The following is a 22,767-nucleotide window of genomic DNA, read 5'->3' as shown; positions in this document are numbered from 1 at the left end:
GACATCCTTCTCCAGGGAATGGTCCCTTCTGACAACATGACCAAAGTAGGTGAGACGAAGTCTGGCCATTCTCGCCTCCAAGGAGCATTCTGGAGAAGGATATCATGCTTGGTAGGGTGGAGGGTTGACGAAAGAGGGCAAGGCCCTCAATGGTGGCAGGGGCGATGGGCTCAAGTGTAGCAAGAATCTTGGAGCTGGCTCAGGACCGGGCGGTGTTTCGTTCTGCTGTGCATAAGGTTGCTATGAGTCGGAGACAACTTGATAGCACCTGACAACAACATAAATACATATGTAGAAATATCCTCTAGCAAACCTATATATATGTCATAGGTGTAGCCCCATTCACCTTCCCACCCCTGTTCATCTTGTCTGTGTATCTACTAGTAGATTACTTTTATTACTGTAATTGCAGGATTGTGTATGTAATACTATTTACTTTTGTTGCCTTTAACTCATGTGCTCCTCTCAGTGTCTTCCTTTGCCTTCATCATTTTGTGCTGACCTCCCCCTTCTTGCGTATTTCCTTTCCCTTCACCCAAGTTAACATGATTTCTCACACATCTTGGTTTTCCAGAACATGAGGTGTTTATAGTTCTTCAGATACTGTACTACATCTTTATCTGTGTTGTTCCCTTTCTAGAGCGCCTTTCCTCAGTCCTTGTCTGCCTGGTGGACTCTTACTTGTTCATTAAAGAGCTAGCCTAGCTGGTGAATCTTGTGTTCTCTATGGGCCTGCCTATATGTCTGTTGTTGCACTAATCACAGTGTACTGTTTATATATTTGCCTTTCTTCCCCAGGAGACAGTGAGTAGGATGTGGGCTGGTGACCCTTTCTAGTGCTGTGAAGTGCAGCACTTCCCCAGGGCCTGGCAGGGGTGGGTCTCTGCACATACTAAATTAGCCCTCTGTAAGGTGCTTTGGGTTCTCCATAGACTTGATGCCCTTGGCCAAATAAAATACTGCAGATGCTCTTTCCTCATTGAATCATGGTCTCGTTCTCTATTCATATTGGCATACTATTTCAATCATGGAAGAGTCAAAACGTTATTCCTAATTGTTGAGGGGGAAATTATTCTGCTTATAGATTATTGAATTGAGATATTAATTGCAAATCTGACTGTATTATCTCCCTTGGTCAAAATCCTCACACTGTATTTAAGAAATAAATTCACTCGTAAAGGGTAAGTAGGCAGCGGCCCAAGACTGAGCAAATACTCAGGTTTTGGTTTTAGGGGGTGGCGTGAGTGGTGATGAATTAAGAAGGGCCATTAGTGATCCAATGAAGAACGAAATGATATAGTGGGACCTGTAGCGGAGACTGGTAGAGATTAAGCAGAAGCAAGAACTGGAAGATTGTTGTTATGTGCCATTGAGTTGATTCCTACTCATAGTGACCTCATGGCAGAGTAGAACTGCGCCCCATTGGGCTTCCTAGGCTGTAATCGCTACAAAAGCGATTGTCAGTCTTTTCCTCTGCAGAACTGAAGGTGGGGTTGAATGGCCAACCTTTCATTTAGCAGCTAAGCACTTACGTGTTGTGCCACCAGGGTTCCTAACTTACGTTAGGGCATATAAAAATATAAGACAGACAAGAGGTGAGCAAAGGACTAGTTTATTTCAGACACATTACAAGAACAGAGACACAGTCAGGTTACGCTGGATGAAGGGGCTTCTTAAAAGGTTAGCTGGGAAACCATCTCAGCAGCGTCCCACCCCACATCATCTCCCAGCAGCATCTGCAGTGACTTACCTTTCACATAACTCTATTTCTCACTGTTTTTAGGGTATTAATGACTACCAGCCCTCTATGTCCCTCACACAGACCACTAAGAAAGGCTCTCAGAGGCCACTTCGTCCCCTCTGACCAGGTGGTTTGAAGCGGTTATACCTGGTGTTGTTGGGCAGTCTTTCAACCATTTCACAGCCACTGGAGCCTGGTCTAAGCAGCTATGGCCAGGGTAGGGAGCAAGGCACAGTAGCATATACATAGGAAGGGCCTGTAACCACTTGGCTTAGAAGAGGATAGCACAACCTGTAAGCATATGGAGATTTTACAGACTGACTAGCATATATGGAGTGTGTGTGTGTGTATGTATGTATGTGTGTGTATATATATATATTTATTTATTTTTAATTTTTTTTTTTTTTTTTAAAGAAAAGCATAACTCAGTTCCCTAAGTAGAACCCTACCTTCTCTCTTACTAGTCATTCCCTGTTAATTCAGATAGGAAGAAGAGGTTTGGTGGTTTTCAGCCTCATCTTTAAAGTCTTGCACAGTATTGATTAGGGCAGAAAGGCCATTGAATTCCATCCAGTCTAGAAACTTCCAGACTCATTGAGCAAATGCTGTGCTTGATTGGGAATGTCTGCCACAGTGACAGAATGGGGAATTGTTGCCAGGGTTGCACATACCTGTTACCACTGAGTAAGACAGGGAGGGTGGTTTCTTCTTCCTTCCTCTGCTTTCTCTACTGAGAGCTTTAGGATTGCTCCCAACAGCTGAGGGAAAGAGTGGGAATAGGGCTTTGTCCATGAGCTTGTTTCCATTCACCTCTTTATTTTTATTTATTTATTTATGAATTGTGGTTTGGGTGAAAGTTTATAGGGCAAATTCACTTTCCATGCAGCAGTTTACATACACTTTGTCTCATGACATTGACTACAATTTACCACAATGCAACAGCTCCCCTCCCACTTCCTCCCCATAGTTACCTCTTCCCTGTGTCCATCCCTCCATGAACTCCTGCCCCCTGAGCTGTCTCCCTGTGCATGAGCAGCCCTTCTTTCTCCCATGATTGTTCTCTCCAAGGAGTGTATCTACCTTGGGTAAACACACATGCCTGTCTTTTGTTTGGCTGGAAGCCACTTGTGTGGGTTCAATTCCAGACCTGAAGGACAGCTAGGGGCCATAGTCTCAGTGGCTCCATCAGGCTCTATCAGACCAGCAAACCTGGTCCCTTTTTCTTTTCTTTTTCCCAAATGATTTTGAGTTTTGCTCTACATTGTTCTCCCTCTCTATCCAGGATCTCCTACATAGATCCCCCTCCGAGTGGTTGACATTGGTAGCCAGCCACCATCTACTTCTTCTGGTCTCATGGATGTATAGGCTGAAGATCGCATGGTGTACCAGTTGCCTGGACTAGTTTTTTCCGTGAATCTTTGGTTTTCTTCATTCTTCTTTGCTCTGGATGAGGAGAAACCCATCGTTGCATCTAGATGGCTGCTTGGAAGCTTTTAAGATCCCAGTCGCTACTCACCAAAGTAGGAGGTGGAACAATGTTTTATGTAGTATGTTATGTCAATGAGCTTGATGTCCCCTGCGACTATGGTCCCAAGCCCACAGGTTCAATTACTTGTTCCTGCTGGGTGGCTGGCTGTGGTCAAGAAATGACTACAACCTTGTCCCTTGTCAGCTCTACTATATACCTGGGAATTCTTACAGAACATAGCCATACACTTGTAGAAACATTGTCTGCCAACCCTATACATGGTTTTGGGTACACTCCCCACTGCGTAGACATACCTAATAGTTCAGCCTGTCCACCCATCATCTATCTACTTGTTTGCCTTCACTGACAATGCAGTACTATATGTGCAGAAGGGTTCATCTTTGTTGTCTGAACCTCCCATGTACCTCTTCCTCAGTGCTACCATGTTCATCACTCACATTTGGTACATTGCCCTTCTCTTCACCCAAATTCACCTCTTTATATTTAAGAGACTTAGAATTTTATGAGGGAAGTGAAGATAGAGCAAATGGAAATTTGAAAAGTTACTTAGTCTAACCCTGTTCTCTGCTCTTCAGAGTTGCTGTGTGTCACTGAGATAGTCTGCACTTTCTACGTGGAGATGAATGAGAGAGCCAGAGTTGGTTGCCCAGTCATGAGGGAGTGGTGTTATATAGAGTTACTTGCTTTTGTAGCCAATTACTTTGGTCATGTGAGTCTATTGCTGTAGTTTATGACTAAATGGAGCTTTAAAGTAGTAATAATAAGAGTTGACACTCATATAGTATTCACTGTGGCCAGGCAATGTTCTAAGTACTTTATGTGTATTAACGCATGTAAGCCTTTCAAGGAGTCCCTGGGTGGCACAAATGGTTAAGCTCTCAACTATTAGCCAAAAGGTTGGCAGTTAGACATCACCCAGAGTGCCTCTGAAGACAGGCCTGGTGATCTGTTTCCAAAAGGTCACAGCCTTGAAAACCCTAGGAAGCAGTTCTGTTCTGCACATGTGCAATCACCATGAGTGACTGTATGGCAGCTAACAATAATACAAGCTTCTAAACACCTTATGAGAAAGGTGCTGTCTTCTTGTGCTGCTCTAACACTCTAACAGACACACCACAATGAATGGCTTTAACAAACAGGAGTTTATTCTGTTATAGTTTTGGAGACTAGAAGTCTGAGTTCAAAGTGCCACGCTCTGGGGGTTGGGTGAAAGCCCCTTGACCTTGGGCTTCAGCTCTGCCTCTTGCTCCTGGTCCACTGGAGCTGGGGATATCTCTTCATTCAGGCAGCTGTTAACTGCTGAGGCTGGCAAACCCAAGCGACAAGTAAATGGCATAGTTCCAAAATTATAAAACCACATTGGAGACCACTGATTCAAAGTCCATTAACAGTCAATCCCAAGATCAGCAGATAACATGGCAGGCTACTGAATGACTATTTGGCTGCACACAGGATTCAAACATGCCAAAAGCTACTGAGACCCTTAAAACTTTTCCTTATGTACTAGAAGCAGACCACATCCCTAAGGCAGCTACTCAGCTGCTCCAGTAGATTCCACCATAGAGTTTATTACCGATCTCACCATGGGGAATAACTACATACAGCTGCCCAGCCACTCAACACCAGGCCCAGCCAAGTTGGCATATAACCTTAACTACCATAGGTACTGTTACTACCTATGTTCTATGTTTATTGTAAAAGGAGCTCTAGTGGTGCAATGATTAAAACATTCAGCTGCTAACTAAAAGGTTGGTGGTTTTAACCCACCAGCCCTTCTGTGGGAGAAAAGTGTGGCAGTCTGCTTCTATAAAGATTTATAACCTTGGAAACCCTATGGGGCAGTTACTCTGTCCTGTAGGGTTGCTATTAGTCAGAGCCAACACAATGGCAGTTTGGTTTTTTTTCTAATGTTTATCATAGGAGGCCAGAGCAAGCTCATTTTCAAACCAGATCTCACTTTGGAAGAAGTACAGGCAGAAAATCCCAAAGTACAAGGGGGCCGGTATCACCCTGAGGAGTGTAAGGCTTTGCAGCGGGTCGCCATCCTCATTCCACACCGGAACAGAGAGAAACACCTGATGTACCTGCTAGAGCATCTCCATCCCTTCTTGCAGAGACAGCAGATGGATTATGGCATCTATGTCATCCACCAGGTGAGTGTGAGGGGCAGACTAGAACGCTGTCCTCCAGATCGTCTTCTCTCTGAGGGCCTGGGACACCAAACTGTCATCAACTGAGTACTCTTATCTTGGTTATCCTTGAAAGGAGTAAAGAAAGTTTATGTGTCAGGGTGTGGAGTTATGGGAGCAATTCTCTAAATTTTACTGGCCTTTAAATGAACTTCTGGCGGAAGCTTGCTTTTTGTTGGCCCTGTGGCCATTTCTACCTTTCTGCTTTTAATTTTGTCTGTATTTTTGTTACAATAAACTGTTTATTGAACTGGAGTTTATTCCTATGGAATTTGATATAAGCAGTCATGAAAACATCTTTTTCTTACTAAACTTTAGTCATATTATAGGTCAAATTGCTTTTTTTTTTTTTAAAACTCAGTGACTAATCTTCCTCCATTAAGTGCAATGTGAGGATTAGCCTCCACTGTTATTCTATTATAGTGATTCCAAGGAACTTTTAAGTAGCTTAGAAATATTAGCAATAGCCTTCTCTGTTAATCGGTCAAGTTTTCTTGCTCCTTTCTGGAAAGCCATTTATAACATAGGATAAGATGGGGATTAGCTGATAATTGAACAGTGAAGTAGACACTACTTGGTGTGATGAGTATGTAAGAAAGATTTTGTAGTTTTATCTATAAAGTTCATCAAAGAAAAAATAGGGGCAAACTTGTTGTTGTTATGTGCCGTCGAGTCGGATCCAACTCATAGTGACCCCTCCTTGGGTTTCCGAGGCAGTATCATTATGGAATTAGATTGCCTCATCTTCCTTCCGAGGAGTGGCTGGTGGGTTTGAACTGCCAGCCTTCTGGTTAGCAGTCAAGTGCCTTAGGCATTATGCTACCAGAGCAAACTTAAGGGGCCCTAATTTATGACATAAATAGACTATCAAACATAACCCAAGATTTGCAAACAGCAGAAGATAAACTAGATAATTGTGACCTTCCAAAAATTAAAATTCTTACATGAATCAAAATACTTCTCCAAAAGAGTAAAAAGAGAACCTACAGAATGGAAAAAAATATTCAGTGATGACATATCAGACAAAGGACTTACTTCTAAAATTTATGGAAAACTCCAACACCTCAACATCAAAGAGATTAACAATCTAATTAAAAATGGGCAGAAGGTATGAACAGACACGTCACCAAAGAAGATACTCAGGTAGCCAACAAACACATGAAGAAATGTTCACGATCATTAGCTATTAGAGAGATGCAAATCAAAACAACATTGAGATACCATCTCACCCCAGCACTAACAGAAAATAACAAATGCTGGCGAGGATGTGGAGAAATTGGGACTCTCATATACTGCTAGTGGGACTGTCAAATGATGCAACCACTGTGGAAAGCAGTATGGTGATTCCTTAGAAAGCTGGAATTAGAAATACCATTTGACCCAGCAATCCCATTACTAGATATATATCCTAAAGAAGTGAGAGGCAGGACACGAATAGGTATATGCACACCCATATTCATCACAGCACTATTCACAATAGCAAAGAGATGGAAACAGCCTAAGTGCTCATCAGCCAATAAACTGTGGTACATGCACACAACGGAATACTATGCAACCCTAAAGAATAGTGTAGAATCGGCAAAACACCACATAACATGCATGGACTTGGAGCACATTATGCTGAGTGAAATAAGTCAATCACAGAAGGACAAATACTGTATTCGTCCACTATTGTAAAGTCAGGGAAAGGTTTATACATGGAAGGAAACTTGGTTACCAGGGATGAGAGGGGAGGTGAGGGAAAATTCCTAGATAGGTTGGGAAGTAAATAAATAAAATATGTATAGAAACCAAAGATTATTAGTTTTTACCAGGGATAAGAGGGAGGGGGGGATAGGGGAAGCTTTTGTTTGTGGGGCATTGAGTTTATGTTAATAGTGGTGGAATATTTTGGAAAAGGATAGCAATAATGGTGTCACAACATGAAAAATGTCATCAATGTCCTTGAGCTGTAAATGTGGAAGTTGTTATGTTAGTGAATATCTTGTTGTGTATGTTTTCACCACAATAAAAGAAAGGGAAAAAAAATGTTTTGTAGTTTGACATGGAATAAATAAAGGTATTTTTTTTTTCAGTTTTAGAATATAAATATGTATGAAACCTAAAGAAAAAAAAAAGGTCTTTTATCATTATTGCATACTCTATCAGATCTCTTTGTCACAAATATAGTCTTGTGAATAAGCCAGAATAAAACCCACCTATGTCAGAATGGAAGAAGGCCCAAGTATGACACTTTATCTCAAGAGGTTTTCAAGCTTTTAATTTCTGTATCTATAGGCTGGAAGTAAAAAGTTTAACCGAGCCAAACTCCTGAATGTGGGCTACCTAGAAGCTCTCAGGGAAGAAAATTGGGACTGCTTTATATTCCACGATGTGGACCTGGTACCAGAGCATGACTTTAACCTTTATAAGTGTGAGACTCAGCCAAAGCATCTGGTGGTTGGCAGGAACAGCACTGGGTACAGGTAAGGTGGTTCTGATGATGGAATGCTTAGGTCAAGAAGTTTGCCCTGTTGTAATCAAGGCTGTCCAGAAGGTAGTGTCCTGAGTACCTTAGGAAATTGAGAATGGGAAGAAAGGTCTGTGATATATCATGTAAAGTTCAAAACAGGGATTCGAGAAACTCGTGAGGAAAAAAACCTCACAACAAACTTGGCAGAAGGATCACACAGACCAAAGGGAAAGAACAAGACAAGGAAAATAATTCAAGCATTGCAAATGGTGGCCATTCTTCACTCTCTACAAGGCAACAGGATCATGCTCTTTAGGTCAACTTTTAGGCCTCTGTTGTGAGACTATGATAGCACTTTCAGCTGGAATCTCCAGAATTCTGGGAAGAGTAGGGAGGAGAGGCTGTTTTCTGAGTAGTCTGGTCAGGAGCCAAGACACTCAGGACAAGTCCCTTTCTCTCAAAGCCACTGGAACATTCTAGGTACTATCATCTCCGTCTTTATGCCCTCTTTCCTGCCCCCCAGCTGGTTTTCATAGTTTATTTTATACCAGTTTTTATTCAAGCACAACTAGGGAAAGTAGGGACCCAGAGAACATGTTTACTGATGAAACTGTATGTTCGCACACTTACCTGTTGGTTCCCCCAAGCTCTGCGTTTCCTGTGTGCTCACATCTGTGGTGCTGACCATGCTAGGGGCCACAAGAGCAGTTTGAATAAGGCCGAGTGCCTGCCCTTGAGGTGCTCCCATTGAATGGTAGTGTGGGGAGGTAGGTGGCTACAGTGGAGTTAGATAGCTTTTGCATTTAACTTCTGCAAATTCATCTATAAGCCCTTGGCAATGAGAAGAAGAGAGATTGAAAAGAGAGATAACTAAAATACAGGGGTTTCAGCAGGCTGGGTTTGTACTCTGGAGTAAATGTAAGATGGAAACTGAAGTTCTTGACACATCACTTAGTCTTGTTTTCCGTGCTGCTCTTACTGTGTAGGCCTCTCCCTTTGGAGTACTTAAGAGATTTTCAAGAGTAACATTGACTGTAGGTGGTTTTTACTTTATGTACTGACTTGTCCTTATGTAAGCTATAAGACATAAACAAATAACTAGCATAATTGCTTTGATGAGTGAGAGCACAGTGTCTTTAAGAACAACTAAGGAAAGATTTAAGGCTATTCCCCAGGGAAGGTGGCATCTTAATCTCTGGGAGCTAATCAGTAGAGTTTCAAGACATGGAAGCAAGAGCAAACATGGCACAGTTACTAGGGAAATGCAAGTAGTTCATGAGTGCTCAAGGATGAATGGAGCTGTGGAGGTAGGAGAGGGAAGAGATGAGGTTAGACAAGGACCAGATTATGCAGTCTGTTAAGTAGTTTGGATTTACTTTGGAAGGGAATGGGGAGCTGTTGACACATAGTTCCTGCTGGGGAATGACAGGAGGAAGCCCAGTTTGTTGTTGTTATGTGCCATTGAGTCGGCCCTGACTCATAGTGACCCCTCCTTGGGTTTCCGAGGCAGTATCACTACGGAAGTAGATTGCCCAACCTTCCTACCGAGGAGTGACTGATGGGTTTGAACCGCCAGCCTTCTGGTTAGCAGTCAAGTGCCTTAAGCACTATGCTACCAGAGCTCCTAAGCTCAGTTTAGCAAGTGTTTAATGTATTGGACAGAACAAGGCAGGAGGAGAGAAACAAAGGAGAGACATGCCATGTGCCTCAAGAGGGCAGGGGAGGAGTCCAAGCAGAACTATAGCTTTTTTCCCTTTTGAGAACTTGACTTTTAAATCTTTACCTCATCTAGGAGACTTTTTCTGTTCTCCTCAGTCTGCCTCTACATTGAAGAAAGTAGCGTATCATAGGCAGGGTAGGGTGCCTTAGATATTTCAGAAGCATTTCAAATCGACCATCTTTTCACTTACTGTGCAAAGTTAAGACAGTATCACTATCCTCAGTGTACTTCACCTGTACTTCAGATCTTTGCCATAGATAACCATAAACTGCATGCTGCCCAATTCTTTCTAATGTTGGTAATGGGAAATTATAATCACAAAGGATTGTTTTAAGGATGGGCATTTTCCTGGGTCTCTGGATCTTTGGATTTTATCCTCATTTTAAACCGTGTCATTAGAAAGCCAAGTTCTTAGGCATTCCTGCTGGATTTGATCTTTTTTTTTTCCTGGATTTGATTTTGAGGTACACTTTGGTATCACAATCTCAGCTTTCATGAGTGACATTGACTCAGAAACAGCTCATTTAAGAATCTTGCTGTTATAAACTTGCTATTGTAGCTGCCAGGCATTTCTCTCTCTCTCTCTTTTTTTAAAAAAACTTTTTATTGCGCTTTGGGTGAAAGTTTACAGGACAAATTCATTTTCTATTCAACAGTTCATACATATTTTGTTTCATGACACTGATTATAATCCTCACAGTTTAACAGCTCTCTTCCCACTTTCTCCCTGTGGTTACCCTTTCCCTGTGTCCTTCTTTCCTGTGCATTCCTGCTTCTGGGCTTTATCCCTGTGCACATGCTGCCCTTTTGATCTCCCATGGTTGAGTGTTCTAGGGAGTGCATACTTCCCTGGTGTAATTGTTCCCTTAGTAGCCTTGTCTATTGTTTGGTTGAGAGTTGAGCCATGGGAGTGAATTCAATTCCATGCCCAAAGAGTGTCTAAGGACCATAGTCCTGGGGGATCTACCAGTCTCTGTCACACCAGTAAGCCTGTTTTTTTTTTTTTTTTCTTTTTATGATTTTGAGTATTGTTCCATGTTTTTCTCCCAGTCTGTCCATGATCTCCTATTGTGATGCCTTTCCAAGTAGTCAGCAGTGGTAGCTGGGCACCATCTAGTTCTACTGGTCTCAGAGTCATGGTGGCTGAGGTTCCCTTGGTACACTAGTCCCTTGGACTAATTGTTTCCATATGCCTTTCATTTTCTTCACGCTTCTTTGCTTTGAATGAGAAGAGACCAATAGTTGCATCTCAGATGGCCACTTGTGCATCTTAGATGGCTGCTTGTAAGCTTTTAAGATCTCAGTCACTACTCACCAAAGTAGGATGCAGAACAGTGTTTTTGTGTGCTGTGTTACAGACAGTTCTTTTATAATTAAATATCAGGGTAGGCTTTATCACTCTTAAGTAATTGGCAGCTTTCCTTAACAATATGAATCAGGCAATTGAATGTGTCTCCTTTAGATCAGAATATAAAAAGCTCTGAGCCAAATTCATTGTCTCTCTTAGAAACTGGAATCTTATTTGCAGATCAGAGTTCTAATATATAATGCATTTTATTGAAATATAATTTATGTACAGTGAAATTCACAAAACTAAAGTGATATGGGTAATGCTTTTTTTTTTTTCCCCAGTGTTCCTTCCCTACCCCTCCCACCCCTGGCAACCAACAAAGAAAGTTTCCCTCCGTATATAAACCTTTCCTTGACCCTCCACAACAATGAACTAATACTGTATTTGTCCTTCTGTGATTGACTTATTTCACTCAGCATAATGTGGTCCAAATTCATCCATGTTACGCGGTGTTTTGCAGACTCTACATTATTCTTTAGTGCTGCATAGCATTCCATTGTGTGTATGTACCATAGTTTGGTCGTCCACTCTTCCATTGATGAGCACATAGCAAGTTGTTGCCATCTTTTTGCTATTGTAAATAGTGCTGCGATGAACATGGGTGTGTGTGTATCTGTCCCTGTCCTGGCTCTCATCTCTCTAGAATAAATACCTAGTAATGGGATTGCTGGGTTAAATGGTATCTCCAATTCCAGCTTTCTAAGAAATTGCCATATTGCTTTCCACAATGGTTGTATCACTTCACAGTCCCACCAGCCGTGTATGAGAATCCCAATCTCTCCACATCTCCGCCAGCATTTGTTATTTTCTGTCTTGTTGAACCTTGCCATCAGTGCTAGGGTGAGATGGTATCTCATTGTTGTTTTGATTTGCATCTCTGTGATGGCCAGTAATCGTGAGCATCTCTTCTTATATTTGCAGGCCACCTGAATATCCTCCTTGGTGAAGTGTCCATTCATGTCTTCTGCCCATTTTTCAACTGGATTGTTAATTCCTTTGGTGTTGAGGCATTGGAGTTTTCTATAAATCTTAGAGATAAGTCCCTTGCCAGATATGTAATTATCAACAGTATGAATTTGTTGCTGTCATTTTTGTTGTGTGCTTTTATGTGATTTCTTTGTTCCATATAATTTTCTGTGCTGAACTCGTTATGTTTATGAATCGTGTTATCACTTCCTTCATTTCTGTTGTTTTAGTATTTGCTAAATATTTGTGCTGGTCCCCTTTTTGATTTTGATGTGAAGGTTTATCATTTTTCTTTGAGGTTACCCTGTGATTTATAGTTTTCTTCCCAAGTTTAGAACAGTCTGTTCTATCTTGTAGTTGTCTTGACTTCCCTACTATTTAGAAGTTCTATAACTATGCAATTTTTTTTCCCTCTTTTTGGTTTTTAGTTCTCCTCATTTGTCAATTGATGTCTTTGGTTCCCTGTTTACGATCTTGTAGGCTTATTTACTTTGGATACTTCCATAGCTGGTTTGGTTTCTGGGTTATATTATCATGTGTGTTAATGGTCAGTTGCTGTTGGCTGTTGTTGCTTCTCTGTCCAAAGAACTCCCTTTAGCATCTCTTATAAGGTTGGTCTGGTTTTAACAAATTCCCTTAATTTCTGCTTATATGGAAATGTCCTAATTTCACCATCATATTTGAAGGACAGTTTTGCTGGGTACATAATTCTTGGTTGGATATTTTTTCTTTCAGGGTTTTATATGTATGATCCCATTGTCTTCTTGCCTGCATGATTTCTGCTGAGAAATCTGAGCTTAGTTTTATTGGCTGCCCCTTGTAGGCAACTTTTCGTTTTTCTCATACTGCTTTCAGAATTCTTTCTTTGTCTTTGGTTTTGGTTTGATGATGATACATCTTGGTGATGTTCTTTTGCAGTCTATCCTGTTTGGGGTTCGTTGGACTTCTTGAATGGATATCTTCTCATCTTTCATCATACCAGGACAATTCTCTTCCATCCAAATCTTTGACAGTTTCTTCTGTGGTTTTATTTGTCTCTTCCTGTTCTGGAATTCCGATTACACATAGGTTTTTCCTTGTGATGGTATTCCACGTGAACCTTAGGCTTTCTTCTTTTTTCTGATTGATTACTTTCTAAAGAAGTATTGAGATATTTGCCTTCAGTCTTACTAATTCTGTCTTCCATTGATTCAAGTCTTCGCCTTTGCCTATTCAATGTCTTATGTATTTCTGAAAATTTAGTATTAATCTTCCAGATTTCTATGTGTAGATTTTATATCATTTCTAATTTTTCATTTATTTTGTCATTTTGTTCTTGTATTGTCTTTTGAAATTTTTGTAGGGTTTTCTTTAATTTTGTCAGTGTTTTCCTTGAGCTGTCTCTCAATTTGTTGAAGATACCTAAATATAATTCTTTTGAATTCTTTATCAGGGAGTTCCAATGCTGTGTCTTCCTCAGGGATGTGTTTTGGGTCTGTATTCTGGTCCCTTGTTTCTCCTGCTTTATCTTGCTTCTTTGTGTGTACTGTGATGCTCTGTTGTCTCTGAGGCATTATGATGTTTTTGTGTTTATATTTAATTGGTGATTGTATGCTGAAGTGACTTGTCCATGATTTTTGTTTTCTTTGGATTTTATTAAGCAGGGTACTGTGCTCCTCTGTTCAGTAGTTGGTAGCATTTATACACTTACCACCTTTCCCCTTTCCCGTTGTCAGCCTCCTGTATGTTCCTGCTGTCCTTGGCAAATGGAGCTTATTCTTAGGTCCCTGGAATCCAAATGAGGATGCTGTCACTTTAAAATCCAGAATGGCCACTGCTTGTAAAGATTCAAAATAGCTGTGCCCTCAGTCACTTTATATATCCAAAATGGCCACCACTTGTAAACATTCAAAATGACTGTGCCCTCAGTCAGTTTAAATATCCAAAGTGGCCACTGCTTGTAAACATTCAAAATGGCTGCCGCTTGTAAACAATCAAAAGGGCTGCATCCTCTGGACAGGGGAAAGTCTACAGCTCAGGTTGTCTCCCTTCTTACTATTTTATTTCCTAGTCAAAGGCCACCAGCACAGTCATCCCTGCAGCCCTTGGTGACCAAGGCTGATCTTTAGGTCAATTCTCAGCTCCCAGTACCACTTAGAAATATGCAGGCTGTTGGTCCCATCAGAGTGGCTGACAGTCCACTACTCCAACTGCTCCATACTCACTTTTTTCATTCAGGTTTTTCCACTAGTTGGTGGCTAATCCACTTATGTATACTTCCTTTCAAAGGTCAGGGCTCCAGGATTATCTTCTGTATCTCTGTCAATTGTTTCCTCTTTTCTTTATTGAAGAGGGTCTGTGTAGCTTATCTGCTTATTCCTCCATCTAACCGGAAGTACACAGTTCTAATAGAGTTTTTATTTTAATCTATTCTCATTTAAGTTTTTCTCTGATCCTGGTTTATCATTAAATTTTCCTTCTTTATTGTATCATGCAGTGTGCCCCATCTTTTGTGACCAGGGAGAGGTATATATATATATATATATATATATATATGTAATATAAGAGTTGGCTTCCTTCATACTTTTCACTTTCGCTGCTTTGAGCAAAATCCCTGTAGTTGCAGGTGGCTAAGTATCTGCCCCTTGCTGGTAAAGGTGGGTCACTGCACATAAGCCACAGAGTTTAACTAGACACGGGCTTTGTTCATTGTCACTATAGTCCCTGAGTAGACAAGAAGTGCAAGAAATGTTTTCACTTCACACATGCAGAGGGAAGACGTTGAAGTATATGCCCAACTGTTGCAGACTCTGATGAAGGCAGGGAAAAAAAAAAGAGTTTCTGGGTTAGAAATAATCCCTGGGTCCATGATAAAGCTTTGGATTAGCCAGTGACAAATTTTGCTGCCAAGAATTCCTTTGGTACCTGACTGCTTTCTATAAGGACTCTTCTGTTATTTTATAACTACATTTTCCTCCTCCCTTGGGCAATATAGCCCTTTAAAAATAAATATTCCTTGCAAAACAAGAAGTTCCTTAACCTTTCTTCCCTATTTGTTTCCTGCTGCTCTTCCACTTTTTCTGGCTAAACTGTCTCCATAGCTCCTCAAACAACCTCATTCCCATGCTTTTCCTCATGGATGTCCACTAGGTTCTCCCCCATTTTTCTACCTATTTGAATCCTCCCAGGCCTGCCTCCTCTTTATGTAGCCACATGTCCTTCCTCAGAACCCTGAGATCATTCTTTAGTAGACTGTAAGCTCTTTGAGAGCAGGGCCCATGTTTAGCCAGCTGTCTTGCACTTGATGTATAGCACCACCACCACCACCACCAGTTGCTGTCTAGTTGATTCCAACTCATGGAGACCTTATGTGTGAGAGTAGAACTGTACTACTTTCAGTGACTGAGTTTTCAGAAGTAGAACTTCCGAGGCACTTCTGGGTATATTTGAACCTCCAACCTTCTGGTTGGCAGCTGAACACATTAACCATTTGTACAATGCAGGGACTCCACTTGGTGGATTCAAAACCCAACCCAACCCACTGCCATCAAGTCCTATAGCAGCCTATAGGACAGAGTACAACTTCTCCATAGAGTTTCTCAGGTTGTAAATCTTTATGGAAGCAAGCTGCTACATCTTTCTCCCATGTAGTGGCTGATGTGTTAGAACCACTGACCTTTCAGTTAGCAGCCAAGTACTTTAACCACTGCACAGCCAGGGATGCCTCAGGAAAAAAGAAAAAAGTATATTAATCATGATGCTCATTCATGCTGAACTTGGCTCAGCCTCACAATCTTTCTTAACCCAATGCCTTTGGCAAACATTGCCAGTGGATTGGATTGGCCCATGACAGGAAATCTGTTATCCTGATCTAATGTTGTGGTACACATTTATAGCAATCTCTACAGACCTCCACATATAAACATTAACAAATCAGCTGGGCAGCACTTTGCTTAATGAGCAGATGAGAGCAGATAACTAGACAGAGACAAAAAGGCAAGACAAGCAAGACCAGGAACGTTGGGAAGTCAGTGTCCAGCAGGAGATAAAAGTGCATGGTCTTCAGAGTGCTCCGGGAATGATGGTAGTGAAATCTGATGTATTTGTGAAGAACTAAAGGGGTTCTATTAACATTCTCACCTTTTCTCACCTCTTTTGCTACAGGTTACGTTACAAAGGATATTTTGGGGGTGTTACTGCCCTAACCAGAGAACAATTTTTCAAGGTGAATGGATTCTCTAACAACTACTGGGGATGGGGAGGCGAAGACGATGACCTCAGACTCAGGTGAACAACAGAGAAAGGTCCCCTTCACGGGGCTCTGCTATCACGGTGGCTCTGGAAACTTCCATTTATGTCTAGTTCCTAGTAGATGCCAATTCAGGAGGTCACAAAGGCTGAATATTTGCAAGACTTAGAGGGTGGCAAGAGGTGGAGGGAGGTCAGCTGTTTGCCAGTGGCAGCTTAGGAGTGATGGAAGGTACCCTTTTCTTGGCTTGTGTGTATTTGGGATCTAGATGTGTTGATGGAGGCCTCTGTGCACTTGTCAGTGGGTATTGCTTACACAGACAAGGTCTCACCAGTGAATTAAAAGCCTAAAACTGCAGAGTGCCTGGAAAGTGGCATTTTAGAGAATGTAGCTGCAGTGACCTATGGTAAGCCTTATGCTTTCCCTCAGGCCCCAGGGGATCCTGGCACTGATCCAATGTCCAGAGCAGGATTTGCCAGCAGCCTCTCAGGAGCTGCACACACTGAAGCAGGCACAGCTATCTGTATCTTATGCCTGAGCCAGCCCTGCATGTTGTGGGAGCAGCTGCTGGCCTGGCTGCTGGGCCTGACATGGGCTTTGGGACCATTGGTCCTCTTAGGTTTCTTTCTGCTCTGAGGGCTCAAAGAATCAGTCTGTCCTCCTTCCTGGGCTCCCTTCCCTGAACTTGAATTCTGTGGCCAGCCACAGAAATAAGTATTACTCAAGAGCCTGGGGTTTTCATCTTCAGATTTGTAATCACAGGGTGTTTGTGGCTATTAGGGAGCCCCTTCTTTCCTGCTGTTGCCTCTTGGAAAGGAAATACCTAAGTTAGGGCTCTGAACTAACAGATGTGTTACTGTTGGGAATTTTCTTGTCCCACGTCTAGGCTGATAGTCTCTGGAATGTTTTTGCCAGGAGGGAATGGATTGCTCTGACCAAGGGGACCATGGGAATGGCCACAGTGATGGGCAGGAATCTTTGGCCCAACCCATCAGTAGTCTCTGTGGCCATGGCTTATGGGACTGATTTTCAGGGCGGGATTAGACAGGGCTAGAGGTAAACAATACCTTTCTGGTTTGCAAAACCATTTCACTGCCCAGCCAGGTTGATGAGTAGAAAATTGTACTGATCATGCCTCTTCACTGTCTTTTTTCCTGCTGCCCCTCAGCTTCAAGTAGAGGGAAAGCCCCAAGATTTGCTTTCATTCTCCTGCCCACTGGGGTTTTAAATTAATTAATTAATTTTAAAAATTTTACTGTGGTTTAGGTAAAAGTTTACAGAGCAAATTCATCTTTCATACAGCAGTTCACATACACTTTGTCTCATGACACTGACTACAGTTTCCCACAGTGCAACAGCTCCCCTTCCACTTCCTCCCCATAGTTACTTCTTCCCTGTGTCCTTCCCTCCCATGCAGTCCTGCCCTCCAAGCTGTCTCCCTGTGTATACACGGCTCTTCTGTTCTCCCATGATTGATCTCTCCAAGAAGTGTATCTACCTAATATAAATGTTTAGCTCATATGCCTGTCTTTTGTTTGGCTGGAAGCCACAGGAGTGGGTTCAGTTCCAGACCTGAAGGGCAGCTAGGGGCCGTAGTCTCAGGGGTTCCATCAGGGTCTATCAGATTAGCAAACCTGGCTCCTTGGTTTTCTTTTTTTTTTTTTTTTTTTTTAATGCTTTTGAATTTTTGTTCCACATTGTTCTCCCACTCTATCCAGGATCTCCTAGATAGCTCTCCTTCCAAGTGGTAGCCAGGTACCATCTAGTTTTTCTGGTCTATTAGTCATGTAGGCTAAGGATTGCATGGTATATGGGTCCCTTGGACTAATTGTTTCCATGTGTCTTTGATTTTCTTCATTCTTCTTTGCTCTGGACGAGGAGAGACCCATCGTTGCATCTAGATGGCTGCTTGCAAGCTTTTAAGATCCCAGTCACTACCTGGCAAAGTAGGATGTGGCACAATGTTTTGTGTAGCATGTTATGCCAATTGAGCTTGATGTCCCCTGCCACCATGATCCCGAGTCCACAGGTTCAACTACTTGTTCCCTCTGGGTAGCTAGCTGCAGCCAAGAAGTGACTACAGCCTTTCCCTTGTCAGCTCTGCTATATACCTGGAAATTCTTACAGAACATACAAATACACTTGTACAAACATTGTCTGCCAACCCTATACATGGTTATGGGTACACTGCCCCCTGCTTAGCCATACCTAGTTGTTCAGCCTGTCTACTGATCTGTTTACCTGTAGATCAATGTTTGCCATCACTGACAACACAGTACCGTATGTAAGATTTGCTTTCATTTGATAGGAATATCATGGCCTCCAGAATGCTTCTCAAGAAGTGCTATGGATAAACCAAAATGATTTGAACATAAAAGTTGGTTGATGTTTACTTACTGAGTATTTATTACTTGTGCAACAGGCACCACCCTTCTCTGTACTTACGTAATGCATTACAGTTTACAAGGCATGTTCCATGTGGACTATCTCATTTGAGCCTTTCAAACTGACTGCGTGTCATCATATTACAGATGAGGAACCGACCTTGAGTAGGAAATTATTTACCCAGGTTGTAAATGATAGTCCAAATTTGAATGCAGATTTGTGGTTTTTAAATGGTAATTTTTTCCTTTGTTAGAAGAAGGGAACACGAAGTAAATTAGGAATCCTAAGAGACTTGACTCTCCTGCTCTTCAGGGTGTTTTAAAATAAGTACTTTCTGAGCTTTTTTGCAAAATGACATAGTTGCAAAATTGACATATCTCTTATACCCGAGTCGCTATTGCCAAAGAGTCAATTCCGATTCCTGGCAACTCTACAGGACACAGTAGAACTGCCCCATAGGGTTTCCAAGACTGAAATCTTTGTGGAAGTAGGTCACTGGGTCTTTTTCTCGCACAGCAACTGGCGTGTTTGAATTGCCTACCTTATGGTTAGCTGCCAGGCACTTTGACTGCTGCACCACAAGGGTTCCTTTTGTCCCCTAGAAGTAAGTGTCAGATGTGATTCTTTTCTGGTTTTATTGTCTGAGGTCCCACCATTGAGAAAATCCATTATTTTAGGAGTTTTTCTTCTTTTTTTGTTTACAAAATACCCAAATGATCAAGGTGTGTGTGTATCCATTATGTGTGTCAGCTTTTGTGAGTGATTCTTTTTAAGTGCCCAGTGGTGGATAATTAGAATGATTTTTTTTTTTTTTTAAACTCTTCTATTATTTTTCTAGGGTTGAGCTTCATAGAATGAAAATATTCCGGCCAGTTCCCGAAGTGGGGAAATACACAATGATTTTCCACACTAGAGACAGAGGCAATGAAGTAAATATAGAAAGGTAAGCCCTAGATTCCCATGCTGGACAAGCTACCTACCTAGCTCTGCTGAATTTGATCAGATAAGCCACTCCATTTTATTAAACACCTTTTTTAAAGGACATTTTCAAACACACACGCACAAGTAGAGATAATAGTGTACCGAACTTCAAAAACTCATACCCAGCATCAGCAGTCAACTCCTGGCTGGTTTTCTTTCCCCAGCTTCATCTCTTTCTCCTCCACTGGATTATATAGTGCAAATCCCAGAATCTTAGCATTTCATTTGGAAATTATTTCAGTATGTATTTCTAAAACATAACGAAAACCAAATCAAACTCACTGCCGTCTAGTTGAATTGACTCTTAGTGACTCCCTTAGGTTTCTGAGGCAGTGTCTCTATGGAAGTAGATTGCCCAGTCTTCTTTCCAAGGAATGGCTGTTGGGTTTGAACTGCCAGCCTTCTGGTTAGCAGTCAAATGCCTTAGGCACTAGGCCACCACTATAAATCATTGTTATACTTAAAATAAAACTAATAATATTTCCATAGTATCAAATATCCATTCAATGTTCAGATTTCCCTGATTTATACCTCATACTTTTTTTTTTTTTTTTTTAAATTATGGTTGGTTTGTTAGAATCAGGATCTAGACAAGGTGGATATTGTGTTTGGATGACCTTTTTTAAATCTAATCTATAGGTTTCTCCCTCTTTACGCTTTTTTTTTTTTTTTTTTTTGATGCTGATATTGCCTCGTCTTTGGCTAGTGTCATCTTCTTTAGGGTGACTCCTGGATCCCTTTGACATAGCCCCAGTCATCCTTGAGAGCTTCCTTCTCGCTGCTCTGGTCTGACAAAATGTTCCAGGCTCATTTTGTACTTTTTCTGCCTTATGAATTAGCCATTTCACCAAGGAGTCCTAGCAGAAAAGCTATTTCTTTTCGGGGCTGTGATTAAAGATGTACATTTCTTTCATCTGATTTTTGTTGTCTTCTAAAATTTAAAGTGTTAGAGGACTTTGCACAACACAGAATTTAGCCATGTATCTATCACCCTAAGAAATCAGCTTTTAAAATTTTCTAGTCTTTGTTCATTGGTATGCATTTTCTTTCTAAATTTGTTAATTATTATTTATTTGATAGATAATTATTAATTAATTATTAATTATTTGATAGATACAAAAGGATATTTATAAATTACATGAGAAGTTTGATACTATGAATACTGGTGGTCTCCCTCACCCACTTACATTACCTGTATGGCCTTCTCTCTCTCTGATCCCATATCTTTCCCTCCACCCTCAGAGGTAACACTTTCTTGAATTTTTGTAATAATTATTTCCCTGTTTTTTTTTTGTTTTCCCATATGTTTACAATGCTAAACATAAGATTGCTTAGTTTTGCATGTTTTTCAGTTGCATATAAATAAGCTCATACTCTATTTATTCTTCTCTGACTTTATTTAGCTCATTATTCTGATCTCCACCCACATTATTACATGTAACATGTAACTGAAACTCATTGTTTTCCACTGCTAAGCTCCTGGAGACCTATTCAGTTCACTGCCAGCTACTCTTCCCAGATCCTGGGCCTCCAGCCACACTGAATGATTTATTCTTGCACAAATGTTCTTGGTTCTTTTGCAGTCTGCACATCTTGCACAGGGTGTTTGCTCTGCCCAGAGTGTCCTTTTTCTTATCTTTAGTTAGCAAACTCACTTCTCTGTTAAGCCTCAGTCATACTTGCCTTCTCTGTGACTTCTCCCCAGACTCACTCAGGCAGATAGGTGCCAATTTGTCCACCCTTATCCTCACACTTTCTTAAATTTTTTTGAGGCACTTATGAAAGGTATATTCCCTCTCTAACTAAGACACAAAATTTTCCCAACAAGATTGGGTGAGTTAGAGATCTCCTAAAGCTTATCCAAGGGGTTGTTAGCAGTGGATGGAGTGTATCACATTGTATCAGTGTTGGTTGTGTGTCCTTTGACTGGGAGCTCATGGGATACATGATTTTTCATCATTAGTCCCCTGGGACTTGATTGAGGTCTGACACAATAAATCTTGGAATAAACATGGCTATCATTGGTTTCTGTGATCTTAGATGGGGAAAACCAATTTTGGCTGCAGTAGGAAACCCTCGTGGTACAATAATTTACAAGAATGCATTTGCCAAATGTTGGCACAAGTTAAAAAGCAGTGTGAAGTGTATGTTAAATCCTTGTTTTATCATTCACATTGTTCTTTTAATTTCCAGGATGAAGCTCTTACATCAGGTGTCAAGAGTGTGGAAAACAGATGGGTTGACTAGTTGTTCTTATAAATTATTGTCGGTGGAACACAATCCTTTATATATCAACGTCACAGTGGATTTCTGGTCTGGTCCATGACCCAAGATCTTTTGATGATGTTCAGAAGAACTGAATATTTGATTGCAATAATTTTGACCTAGAGACTTTCCCAAAGTAGCACCCATTAAGAACTTGTTGCAGCTAATTGTTGGGCGGAATTTCCCCTTTTTGTATTTTCTTGGTAGAACTCTTGGTGATAGAGAATGTAAAATAGTTGTAACGAAGACTTAGTTGTTCTGATCATGAAGGTAGATACTTGAAGAGCTAAATATAAAAGGACTACTCAAAGGATATAATGAAGGCTACTTGAGAACTCTGGTAGAAGATTTGTTTACCTGTTAAGTGATACACTGTGGGATAAAATGCCTTAGGAAATAACATGGTTGAATGTCCCAGAAAACCAGAATCATTCTTGTCATGATTGAAAGGTACGAAGATATATTTCTGTTACTCATTTATCCTGCATGGTCATGTGGTATGTCCTGGGTGAGAAGATCACTACAGAAGAGGAGAGGAAAGGTGAAGAATCAAGATACTGTGAACTTGGCAATGAAGATGTGGGAGGAGGGCAATGTCAGGTGAAGAGATGGCAGAAGTGCTGGTTACTGCTGCCATAACTCTGTAGTAGGTGCCACCCTCCCAGATACACCTTCCAGTAAGAGCCCAGCAGAGAATACATTCCCTTCTAGTTTTTTAAGCATTTTTGTAAAATGATTTTGTACATGTAGGATATGAATTAGCACTTTACAAGTTACGTATTAACTAATAATACACCTCAAGTACCTCTGTAGTAAAATATGAGAAAGCTTTGGGTGTGCTATCTTGTTTTTTATAGTTGTTTGAGACCCACAGATGTATTCATTTCAGTATCCATAAATCTAAATGGCTTTAAAAAATCCCCCCTTCCACTCCCTTCCTTTTTCATGCTCTTCTTCTCCCCTGTCATGCATACACCTTTCTTTTTTTTTTTTTTTTTTT

General features: G+C 41.1%; 1 protein-coding gene across 1 annotated transcript in view; it reads left to right on the top strand.

Moving 5' to 3' along the window:
* The window catches only part of B4GALT4 (beta-1,4-galactosyltransferase 4), a 29,451-nt gene extending 7,623 nt beyond the window's left edge, over positions 1-21,828 (top strand). The window contains exons 2-6 of the mRNA XM_007943863.2: positions 5,151-5,383; positions 7,697-7,884; positions 16,052-16,174; positions 19,360-19,464; positions 21,696-21,828. Coding sequence (XP_007942054.1) covers positions 5,151-5,383; positions 7,697-7,884; positions 16,052-16,174; positions 19,360-19,464; positions 21,696-21,828 — 782 coding nt within the window. The remainder of the gene's footprint in view (positions 1-5,150; positions 5,384-7,696; positions 7,885-16,051; positions 16,175-19,359; positions 19,465-21,695) is intronic.
* The last annotated feature ends 939 nt before the right edge of the window (positions 21,829-22,767 follow it).

The sequence above is a fragment of the Orycteropus afer genome, unplaced genomic scaffold (assembly GCF_000298275.1).
Source record: "Orycteropus afer afer isolate SDZICR_OR568_19922 unplaced genomic scaffold, OryAfe1.0 scaffold00114, whole genome shotgun sequence".
Lineage (NCBI taxonomy): Eukaryota > Metazoa > Chordata > Mammalia > Tubulidentata > Orycteropodidae > Orycteropus > Orycteropus afer.
This window is presented reverse-complemented; position numbering and strand designations above follow the sequence as displayed.